Source organism: Perca fluviatilis, chromosome 11, assembly GCF_010015445.1.
Source record: "Perca fluviatilis chromosome 11, GENO_Pfluv_1.0, whole genome shotgun sequence".
Lineage (NCBI taxonomy): Eukaryota > Metazoa > Chordata > Actinopteri > Perciformes > Percidae > Perca > Perca fluviatilis.
The window spans coordinates 14455137-14468039 of NC_053122.1; the positions used below are offsets into that span (position 1 = coordinate 14455137).

The 12903-nt window shown below is 41.5% G+C and overlaps 1 protein-coding gene across 1 annotated transcript in view; it reads right to left on the reverse strand.

Moving 5' to 3' along the window:
* Nucleotides 1-6335: 6335 nt before the first annotated feature.
* Nucleotides 6336-12903, reverse strand: part of LOC120568348 (low-density lipoprotein receptor-related protein 8-like) — a 75994-nt gene continuing 69426 nt past the window's right edge. Inside the window, exons 14-17 of the mRNA XM_039815775.1 lie at nucleotides 9662-9803; nucleotides 8730-8882; nucleotides 7799-8089; nucleotides 6336-6472 (exon numbers count right to left, since the gene is read on the reverse strand). Of these exons, the coding sequence (XP_039671709.1) occupies nucleotides 6384-6472; nucleotides 7799-8089; nucleotides 8730-8882; nucleotides 9662-9803 (675 nt within the window). The 3' untranslated portion in view covers nucleotides 6336-6383. The remainder of the gene's footprint in view (nucleotides 6473-7798; nucleotides 8090-8729; nucleotides 8883-9661; nucleotides 9804-12903) is intronic.

The window sequence follows — 12903 nt, forward strand, 5'->3', positions numbered from 1 at the left end:
TAATGGGCTGGATTTATCTACGACTGTTTTTCTGTCTGCTGATGAATCACTTTGCAAGTGGATGATTGTAAAAAGGAGCTAAGTCAGAATGGACTATAAACATACAGTGAGAGCAGCTTCTTATCTTCTTTAACATGAAAAGCCGAACTTTAACTGGCCTTACTTGGCCAGTTGACGAGTCGCCTAGCAGCTAATGGTAGCAAACTTAAAGGGGAACTACGCCCATTTTTCAAAATCATCTTATTTCCTATGGTCAAAGACGGTCCAAAAATATCAGTAAACATGAATAACTCTCTCCCAAATCCAAAAACTAGTGATAAAACAATGTCATCAAGTATAAGTCTGGAACTGACAATGAATTGGGAAAGATGTGATTATATGGGTACAACACTATAATAGAATAATGCTAATTTGGGTATACAAAAGTCTCTCCCATTCATCTATGGAGAAACTCCAGACTTTATACTTGGTAACATCACAACTTTGAGCCTTACTTCTCTGCTTTCTGGCTTTGAGAGAGAGTAGCTCATGTTCACAAATGTTCTAGGCCATGGAAATAACATATTGGAATTCTAAATTTAGGTGGAGTTTCCTTTTAAGACAGAATTTGCTTTAAAAAAGAAAGAAAAAAAGACTGACTTATTCAGTCAGTTTGCTGGCTCTACTTGTGCTACATGTTAGCAAGTCACTCAAACAAGACATAAACACACAGTACCTTATCAGGAGACATTTCCTGTTGCCTAAAGGTGATGATGTCTGAAAAGCTGAATTCATGAGGTTTTTTTCCACCTGGTGACTGAATTCCATTCAAGCTTAAAATCACACACATTTGACACAAAACAACTAAGGTTGATGTGTTGGAAAACAATTATCTTTTTACAGCAAACACTTCGCATTATTAACATTCATTTAAAGTGACTGAATGAATGTAAGTCCAATATTAACACACACTCATTTGTAGCTTTGTTGACCAAATCCTACTGAAATTATCGGTCTTTTTAGCTTCTAAATTCTCATCTATGTTCATTGGCTAGTTGCTAACTTTGTCTGTCTGCCATTTGGTGCTGCTCAGGGTGGTTTATCAGAGCTTCTTTGCTAAAAACAGCTGAAAACAGGGTGTGGTGTGAGGACCCATAAACCAAAACAATGAACCGGCTTTAAAGCTCCCTAGAACTGAGAAGAAGTGCAGAGTTGGGAAATAAATCTGAGTTAGTTACTACTGTACTAACACCTTTTCACATTACACACAGTTGTTTGACCCATTCTTTTAAATAAAAAAGTGCTACCTTAAAACAACTAATTTAAGTGAAATATGAAAGGAAACTTAATAGGTTAATATGTTATTGCAGATCTTCTATGACACAAAAGTATTCTCTTTGAGAAGCAAGTCTGTGACATTTGATATTTTGTAGAAGAAAAGACGGCACACATTAAGGAAATTTTCAGTCAGATTTTATATATCAATATATAGAGATATTCAAAAGTAATCCATTACAGAAAATCAAAAAGTGGAACCAGTTTGGTCTTCATACAGTTTATCTTTGCATGTACAGTAGATGCCTTATCCCTGTCCTTTTCATGAAAAAACTTACAGAACAAAAAAGTAAACAAAAAGGCACAAATAAACAAAAATCAATCATCTCATTAACACCAAGGTTGGGAAGCGTTTTTTCGGGAGGGGACATCATGTTTTACGTGGTCTACCAAAGAAAAAAGGGTCACACACAGAAAGGATGCTAAATGGTGCACAGCAAGAAACAACACAAACCACTTTGGTGGATAATTCTGATTTCTTACAATCAGGGAATGCAGTGCTCTCCTTGTATACAAATAAATTAATATACCTGTTAACACTTTATCTAAAATCTTATGTACATCTTCTCTTTTACATAATTGTATAATACATTATCAAAAACCTTATGAAAACATATTTACAAATCAATGAATCAAAAAGCACCCTCAAAGCTTCTCCAGTGTCACACACTGTTGCGCGCACACACGCACACACACACACACACACACACACACACACACACACACACACACACACACACACACACCTGTGTATCTAAACACCTTCACACACTGTTTTCTTCCATGCAATACACAATACAGAAGGCATTCTAAGAGGGTTGTGCAACAAAGAGCATACAAACAGTTCAAATATGGCTGTGGGATGAACATTAGCACTCACATGCATAATGATGAACATGCACACACACACACACACACACACACACACACACACACACACACACACACACACACACACACACACACACACACACACACACACACACACACACACACACACACACACACACACACAAAGACAGTTAATGATGTGACTAAACCAGCATGAAACATGTTCACTGATAGGACAAGTTGGTCTTAACCTCATTACATCAGAGTCAGATTTTTGTTTTCTGTTACATCACATGACGGGTCTTTTTCATCATGCAGCCACCAGCTGGGCCCTCCCACATGGCACTATCCAAAACTGTCTGCTCAGATATCGGCCATCTCAGGAGGAGGGGAATCCAGCTTGCTTTTGTGAATGTGTGCATGCATTCGTTGTGTGTGTGTGTGTGTGTGTGTGTGTGTGTGTGTGTGTGTGTTTGTGTGTGTGTTTTTTGCCTGGAACAATGAATGGCTGCATTGTCAGCTGGTGAGCAATTATGCATGCTGTTTGTGTTTTCGGAGGGCAAGTGCACATTGTCTCCGTCCTCTGGAGAGCAGCGTGAATTTGCTATCACTGCACCCCGTGTGTATTTATGTGCGCATTTGTCACAGTCAAAAGCAGGTGATCAAATAAAATTCTTAACACTTGTCAACCACAAAACACTGCAGCCTGACTAAAAGCTAGAGTCTATTGCTTTTCTCAAACCATTTAACATCTAAACAAGTCACAATAAGACACAACTCCTGCGCAAAATTCACTTCCACCTAACCTCACATCCTCTGTTCATAGGTCTAAATACTTATATGTCTCAATTTTCTCCTTTCCACTCCGCAAATCTGCTCTCCCACAACTCTGGGATGTTGGAGGTTAAATAAAAACTGCACGACGAAATGTTAGACAACTCACTCTTAAAATGTTTGCCTCTGAACCAGAGAGAAAGCACATCATGTGGGTGGTAACCTTTCTTTAAAATCAATCAGAATGGAACCTTTTTTTTTTTAAAGAAAACCCATCCAGGAAAACTATAAAAGACAGCTCCAGTAATGACATTTATGAGATTTGTGATTGATTCTAACATGAATCTGTACAGATTGTCCCATCAACGCAGTTGCTGTCCCAGTTTCAGAGCTCCTCCTTCCTAAACAGTGTTCCCAGAGCTCTACAGCCCACCAGGAATAACCACAAAGCCCAAATTAATACATATTAAACAGAACCTCTCACCAGCCCCGTCACAAAATATGGGACACACAGCACACACACCTCACTCAAGTTATCAATGCAAAAGACTCAAAAACAGGAACCAGTCTGACTCCATATTCTAGTTTAGGTCAATGTTGGGAACACATAACACTAATAATTCTGTAAATAATTCTTACTGGAGAAAAAAGTAGATCCAGCTCCAGCACAGAAAAGGTAGAAAGGATTTTTCAAAGAATCATGTTAGTCTTATTAATTCTGCTGTTTTTGAAATGGAAATTGGCATAGGACATGTCTGTAAATGGCTGCATGTAATACTTTATGATATGTTGTTCGTACCTTCAGCAAACTCAGTCCAAGTCACCCGTGACCTCACTGTGTGTGCGTGTGCCTGAGCGGCCATCTTCCCCCCAACCCCCCCCCCGGGGGCCCCCCCCGAAGAAAAGGGGGCTCCGCGCGCCCCCAAAGGCGCGCGCGCGCGGGGGCGATATTGCTGCTCTTTTCCCCCCGAGTGGCAGGGCTATGAACTGCGGGCATGTGCCACCTCCTGCTCCTACAACTCCCATGTTGACACCCTGTGGGTACGGGTGGTGGTGCGCATGGTGTCCCATGCCGTCAGTCCGTCCGATGTGGATCTCATCCTCCTCGCCCTCGCCAGTGGTCTTGCGGTAGACGGGGTTGTCGAAGTTCATGCTCTTGGTGGAGTCGCGCCGCCAGTTGCGCCACACCAGGTAGACTCCGGCGCACACCAGGCCGAACACCACTGTGGCAACGATAGGAACTGCATGCGTTTAACACACAGCGGCAGGGACACGGGAAGGGGGGGGAGCGTTAACCAGGCATAACGAGTCCATGGCATGAAATGAGAGGCAGAGAGGAGCAGAACAGGCATGCGGGGCACAGAGAGGGCAGGGGGCAGCGATAGAGAGGTTGTGTGTGTGGGTGGCTCGAATAAACATCGGGTCAAAGCCGGTTCATACACCAACCAACAGATTTTTTAACAGACTCTAACTCAGCTGTGTGAAGCACCATCAGTGGCCTGGCTTTGGAGTAAATTAGTTTTAAACTATCCTTGGGGAGTACAAATTGTAACCATCAAATTACATCACAATCTCTTGGCAACGCATCCTCAGCGAATGTGTCCTTGAATAAGCAATGTGATTTAATGATGCTTTATTAGATCACACCAATAAAGCACCCATATAGCTTTCATGGTCTTTTTTCTCTCCTGTACTGTCTGTTCACCTTACGAAGTATATCATGAGAACAGTTCATCTGAACTAATTGACTGACTTATTTTGTTTAATTTGGGTGCTGCATTGGTTTTACTTGTTTATACCTCGAAGATGCACAGAAGAGTCTCCACATACCCTGTATGTATGTTTTATTTTTTACAGCCTTTATATATGTTTTACAATAAGTGGTGTCAAAGTAGGAGCTTTACACAAATATTTTAATCAAATATTCATCTTTAAAAGGGTATTTCCATTATCCAGAGTAACAGACATCTTTTTTGGAAAAAGTTGCTGTTGCTGTTGAACTTTTTAATGCTATTTTAAAATGCTCTGCAGCACCACAAACAAAATTGAGCTATGAAGCCAAACAGTTATGTTAGAACAAATAACAGTCTGATCTTACATTTGTCCTTAAAATACTTGGACTAACTAGCTCCAAGCTGCAATAAACAACAATTAATAATCAACATCAATACTGTTACTCGTCAACATGCATCATCAACTGGTAAGAATGCGGACCCTGTTCCTGGGACATCACGATATCATGTATGTAGCCATCAAGTATTATCTAGTTAAAGTTAGCCACAGACAGTATCTTCAACCAACTCATTGAGCTAATGTTAGCTTAATTAGCTACCTAGCTACAGCTGATAAAATCCGGTTGCTACAGTTGTCATTTCAGCTGCCAAAATCGACAGTCACCGGCTAGAAATAAGAAGCTGCCTTTGTCTGAAATCAAGGACCTATTGTTTTAAAAATTACCTAGAATGTTGAGTGGTAAATGTGCCACCATTATCACTGTAAACTGCATGTGTGCCATGTGAGAACAGAAATCTGGACAGGTGTAGCAAGTAACTAAGGGGGTGCTGGTTGGTTCCATGCACCTCCATTGCATTGGTTTTAAAAACATGGGCAAATAAAACCAAAACTAGCTGGATGGCTAGATACCATTATTAGTGGTAAGCGAGAACATATTTTTACAATTGAGTTGCACCAACCTTTATGTGCTTTCTTGCTGCACTATATTATGCTTACCACACAGAGACATAAGGTCTGGCTGTAGCAGAGCCCAACACAACAACACAGTGTGAAGTGGATAATGCAGTGTGGCAGAAATGTCAGACACAAAGAAAATGACTCCTGATAAACCTCAGAGAGGAAGACCTGTGGGCCAGACTTCTCTCATCCTGCCACAGCAGGGTAAGTGTGAATGGACTACAAACAGAGTGGCCATAGGCAGCAGGTAGACAGTTGCTTTACGCAGCCCTGGAGGCCTTTAATGTGGACAGACACACACAGACAAGAAGGCTTCCGGTTACTTACCGATGGGAATGACCACTCCCAAAACAGCCACTGTCAGGTTCTCGCCCAGAAGGAAATGCTCGTTTCCAGCTGAAGAGAGAGATGGAACAAGAAAGAGAAGTATGAGCAAGAGTCAGAAAAGACAGCAGAGCGAGAGAGGACAAGAGCGAGGAAGCGTACGGGATGAAAAGAATGTGTGAGGAATAGAGTGAGAGATAAGCAGGAGAGGCAGGACGGGAAAGCCAGTGGAAGAGAAGGGAGATAAAACTAGGGGTGCACGATTCAGAAAATGTCACGATTCAATATCGATTTTTAGGCTCAAGATTTTCGATTCAAAAACAATTCTCGATTCAAGAAACGATTCACAGTATGTAAATGTAGTTACTTTTCCCATGTGATTGCAGTAGACATACAATAAAAAATAAATAAATATCAATCGATTTTTGGAATTCTATGAATCGATAGAGCTAGAATCGCGATTCGAATGTGAATACATTTTTTTGCACACCCCTAGAAAAAACAGAGAGGCGGGGAGCAACTGATCGTGCGTGCACGGCTGTCAGTGTTTTACAAAGAGAGACAGATGCAGTGCAAAAGAGTTTGGAATAAAAATGAAAGAGGGAGAGGAAAATGATGAGTTACTTGGCATTTGCTGGAGTGTGATCTTGACACTACCCCTGACCTTCTACACTTCATCCATCCAGGCCTCCATCAGGCTCCAGTGTCACCTCACACTCATTAACATACCATACACTAACACACTTATTTATGTGCAGTTACGCAAGAGCATGCATGCCCTCACAGGCATACAAACACCATGCAGCTGACACAGAGCCCAATGTATGGAGGGAAAGACGACATTTTCAAGGCGACAAGGTACCATCCATCAGTCCTATTAAAGTCAGTCGAGCGTGCTTGTTGGGGCTAGTAGATACCTCACTTTAATGTCATTATTACATTGAGGCTGAGGTTGTTAGCTACATTATGAATGTGAATAGGATTGTAGAATGTGGTGCTTGGCAAGAGATGAGGACGCTCAGGTGAAAGTGCCCCTTCATTAGAGAATTGGACCCCATCTCTTGATAACTCCTAAATAGGACATGCTTCCTTTTGCGAATCATACAGAGGACCCCAGCAGGCACATGACTGTGCTGGATTTCTAGAAGTGAATGAAAGAATGTGATGAGGAATGAATGCTTACATATCTGCTTACCAGTATACGTCACTAAATGAGACCTAATTACAGTACTAGTGCAGTGCCTGTTCAAAACATGCCTGTTTGGAATGGGCCAATTGCTTGGCCTCCTGTATTGCAGCTAGCTTTCTCCAGAATCATTGTACTCCGGAAGAACTTACAGGGGGACCCCAAAGCACTTAATATGCAACTAACTGTATACTACTGCCTACTGTGTACTTGTAATTCAGAAGACAACATTGTACTCCTACATTTACCTGACAGAAAACATTGCAGATTCTGATTCTACTCACAAAATATCACATATAAAAATATGATGCAATATTTTTTCTTAAACTATCCAAGAACTAATAATGCCTGTCTTTTTACTTCAATTAAACATTTGAGGCAGAACTTGTACTCTGTGGTCACAGGCAGTTTTACCATACAAAATCACCATAAACCTGGGTGTTTTATTTTGAAATTTGTTAAATTTGTTTTATTTTGTAAAGTATCCGGCGGCACGGTGGCCTTCCTGACCTACCTGGCTTGACGCTGCTGTACTGCGCATGTGTGGGTGCTGTACTCGGATGTGTGAGGACACACTGAGATTTCCCGATTTATAGACAGATTACTAGCAGCATTTTCAGTATCTTCACACACAGGCAGAATTCACTGAACATTATTTTGAATTCACAGCCCACTTACAGTGTTGAGAGACGCTGCTGTCCCCCGCAGCTGTGGTGGAGATGACCATAGCGGTGGCGGTGTAGTGGGAGCCCAGTGCCTTTGACTCTTGTGACGACAAAGGCTTAAGAGTGGAGACGGGTGTGAGGGGCTCGGGGGCACCAGAGGGAGCTGTGGTCAAGTGGGGGGTGGCGTCCGCCTGCGATACTCCCCCTGAGGGCGGAGGGAATTCTTCCGCAACAGTCGCTCTGTTGCCAGGTGTAAATCCAGTAGGAGGGGAAGAGGTCGGTGTCATGTCATTTCTTGGCGCTGCTGCAAAGAAAGGAAGAGCACCATAGAAACCTTTAGCTCGAGAGTTATTGTTGTAAGATCCATAACAAACATATCATTCACCGCTCATAAGACCCAGTACCTGTATATCATAATGCAACGAGATACAACAGATGTATTATGTGCTCCAAGGATGTGGTGTTAGAGTGCATTACATTGCATAGTGGTCCGTGCTATTGTATCCACCGCCTGTATGTGTTGCTTAGCAACTATCTTTTCTACTTACAGGTTCAAAATCTATGTTGCTTGAAGGGAGCATATTTAATCATTTATAATTATTTAATACTAATGAAAAACGAATGATTTAATAATTATTTAATACCTACTACATCATATCAAATATGAAATCATCTATTGCATGTGTATTAGCTCTGTCATAAAATACATTAAACCTATAATATGAAATAACAGGTAAATTCATTTTTGAAAATTATTATTAGTTACTTATGCTGAGCTGGTAACAATACAAAATAGAATACATGCAAGACATATTAGCTACATTAAATACAAAACACACAAAATAAAAAAATCTAGAAAAATCTGATTTTCTACACAGTAACAAATCCTTTTAGGTGCTATTGATTACTTAATACTCTCAATTAACACTCCTAAACAAGCTCACCTGGCACACAGCCCCTCATATCAGGACCCAGGTCCTGCCCGTCGGGGCAGGCGCAGGTGTATTTGGGTGAGTGTTCGGTAATCTGTGGAGCCTTTAGACACAAGTACTCACAGCCTCCATTGGCCACACTGCCCAGATTACAGCTGTCTGGGCCTGGAGACCGTGACAGCGAGAAAGAGAGAGACATGGAGAATTACACAGTTATGGTTATATAAATAAGATTATCACTTATTCAACACGGGGAGATAGCAGAGAGTCAGAGAGAGACAGAACAAGTTGCCACACTTTATTGTTCCCCACTGTGAACACGACAACAAAGCCCATTACAATGCGTAAACACAACCTATAAGAATTCAAAGAGTAAAATCTGGCATTATACAGTAACTTGCTGTAAACATTATCCAGATCCTGGGCTACTGGGCCGGGTACAACTCCACTGTGTTCATCCTAAAGTCTTGCTTGGATACAAAAAAAAAGACAGGTATGTACGGTATGACGATGGAATTGGAAAGCCGGTGATGAAACACAGTGTAAGATTAAAATATGAATGGGCATGTACTTGAAGTAAGGAATAAAAAGAGACAGACAGGCAGAGATAGATATGGAAACTGACACACAAGAAAGGAAATACACAGGCATCCCATTCATCATTAAGAGCTCTGTTCAGTTCAACTAAAATCTGGATTGTGAGAAAACCGGGCCGGTGGGCAGGGTTTTGACAGATGTGTGAATGTACTGCTGCTCCTAATGCTTTGATCCCTCCACCACAGTCACAAGCCTCACCATCATTTATTCATATGCCTGGGTCGACATGGATCCACGGAGGGAGCACGGTCACAGAAACACACAGTGAGGGGAGGGAAGTGAACAGACGTGCAGACATACATGCAAAGTCCCTCACTTGTACTGTGCACACACACATACACACACACCTTGTGGCTGGCGGAGCTGGTGGAAAACCACGATATCATGGGGGTCGTTGAGGTTTTCAGCCAGCGTGTGGATGTCTTGTCCGGTCAGCCTGTTGGCCATGAAGACCGCCGCCTTGTCTCTGTCTGTCCAGTAGATACGATCCTGAAACACAGAAAATCATTGTCTTAATAATATGGGTAATACACAGAACAAGTTAGTCAGGGTTGCAATTCCAACAGCTCGGTTGGTAACCTTTGAAGGACAACTACAACTTACATCTAATTCAACAATCTAAAGAAGATGGTCACTTCATGAATTTTGGGAAACTCGGAAGTGCAAGCATCATTGACTTGTTGTGATTTTATTGCTGATGATTTTGGTATTAAAGTAATTCTGTTGGATTTGTTGGCAGCATGCTATCGCCCAGTCACCTGGACTAGTGGATCTATTTATGATGCTATTTTTAGCCATGCTAGCGGCATGCTTTGACTTTCCTGTGAACATTTGTGGGTTTAGGTGAGATGTCTCAAAAAATATTGGATAGATTGCCGTAACAGAAACAAACTGTAATACCTTCAATGATCCCTTAATTTTTCTCTAGCACCATTATGTGGTCTATTATTTGCCTTGACGTTTGGTTTATATTCGGCTTGTGCTTGTGACCAAATACTTGCGAAACTAATGGCATTCCAACAGCCTCAGCTGTACTTTGCTAACACGCTAACCTAAAATGGTGAACATAATAAACATTATACCTACTAAGCAGCAGTATGATAGCATTGTCATTGTGAGCATGTTAGCATGCTGATGTGATCCAAAGCACCACTGTGAACAGCCTCATATGAGATGCATGCTGTGGGAGAGCACACAGCACTAACAGCTGTAAATAGCTCAGAGTACTCACAAGTCTAATTTATTTGAGGAAAAATAACAGAGAGAAAATTAGGGCAAGTGGAATTTGATAAATATTTGTTGCCACACAGAAAAATTCATTATCTTGTGCAGATGAAAGTTTGTTCATTTGGCTTTTAATAAAATGAGGCAATGAATCCATCAAGGAAATGCAAATGCAGAGGTTTAAGGGTAAATAAGACATGTTTTAATTCAATTCAAGTGCAACAGTATGCAGTAAGCGGCAATAAATGGAAGTGTGACTTCTTATTGTGGAAGAAAATTCAATCTATCATGTGGCTTTTTTTATTGGTCTTAAATGATTAAAACACATCCTCTTTAGATCAAAATATCGTAGCTCAAAGGACAATTTTAACCATGCTTGTTTATTAAGTGATTTGATTGCTTTGTTTCCCCCGTTCCTTCCCTCAACAGTTTAAAAAAAGACATTTTCTGCAGTTGCCTTAGAAACTAAAGGCTAATCTCCAGCGAGACAATAGGCCTTGCCACACGAGTGTCTGTGTGTGTGTGTGTGTGTGTGTGTGTGTGTGTGTGTGTGTGTGTGTGTGTGTGTGTGTTTGTGTGTTTGTGTTGAGTCAGTCAGTCGTTGAGTCAGAAAGAGATGGTAATGTGATGTACACTACAACAAGCTCCACTCAATAACACAGGGCCGGTGAATGTTCAACATCCTGAACAAGAAGGTCACCTTGTTGCCACAGCAGGGCAGAGAGCAGAGAAGCCCCGGATCGATTATGTATTACACCAGAGGGAATTTATCATTGTTTCTGTGAGTACAGTGCTGCCTGCAGGCTGGACTAACAGCAGAGTACAGTAAGAAAAATCCACAAGGTGATGCTTTGGACAGCTTACCTCTGTTAGTATTTTCATTTTTAAAGGTTAAAACTGTGCAAGAAACAAGAGAGTGGTGGAATGTACTGCACCTGTAATCCATTTTACTCACGTACTGAATTTAAGGGCCTTTTCACACCTGAAAGTCCAAACCAAGGTTCATGTTTTTGTTACATTGTATACATTTGATCCGGTTAGTTTTGGTTATGCAGGTGCACTAAAGATCTATACATGACATAATTAAGTCCTGTTGTCATCACATACGCGAGCCATGTCTCCCGATACGGGCTTCCCCTTCCTCTCCTATTATCCTCTCTCTGGTGTCGGAATTTTTGTGAGTTTTTTCCAACTGACTCCTGCTCTCCCCATGCTACCACAGCTATTTTAGTTTTGTTGCGTTGTTAAGAAGCAAGACACAGGAAATTGACTTGGGTTTTGAGGAGCTGCAGCATTTATTCAGAGACAAAGTGGAACCTACAAGTACATTTACTACCACTTAACAAGTAAACTAATTTATTCTCTGACTGCCGACAGCTGTCTTCTCTAAGCGCATTCACGTCACTCATTTGCTCAGCCACACATTACATACACACTAAGCAGTGAGCTATTCCTTAAAGGAGCTATGCTTCTCTTATAACACAATGATAGCCTGCCAGAACTTCCTGTATTTGGCCACAAAGTCCAAACCATCCAAAAAATGCTTTCACACTAGAAACAAACCGGACCGTGGTTCAGTTTGATCGAGGCTACTTCTTTTCGTGGGACCACATTTCAGCTGTTTGGTCCGGGGGAGGTTTCACACCTGTAATTTTGGAATGGATCAAACTGAAAAGTCCAAAGGTCTGGACCAAACGAGGTAGGTGTGAAAGAGCCTTCAAACATTTTAGGTACTTGTACTTTAGTTGACTAGTTGGTACTTTATACCTATCTTACATTTCAGAGGGAAATATTGTATTTTTTACTTCACTACATGGATTTGACAGTTACTGGTTACTTTGGATCTGAATTTTCCTCCACCTCCGCTTTTTAGATCAGGTCTGCAGAGTTGAGGCTTCTTTACTTTCTACTGTGAAAATAAGGACATTTGAATCCAGTGTTGGTGTTTTGACCCCTTCGCAACAACAAATGTAATTGGAACCCAAGTGGATATGTTTTAACAAATCCATGCTTGTAAATCTGGTCTGCTGCTGAATGAAATCTGTATCTGTGTTCTGACTGAGACCAGTTCCCCTTGAGAGGAGTCCCACAGGGGAATAGGCCATTTGGGTGATCTGAAACTGGCTGGGACTTTGCTGCAGTGGCAACAACAGGGACAAGCCAGACATGTGTGTGTAAGCAAAAGCATTCTCGCACACAGGCATAAACACACACAATATAGAAGCCACGAGGCAGCAGATTTGCTGATGACCAAAAGCATGAGTGTGTGGGTTGCTTTAGGCTGCTCTATACTCCCTATAGCTGCCTTCTGTTTACTATGCTCAGCCAGTCAATCCCACAAGTGAAAACACACAAGGACACACAC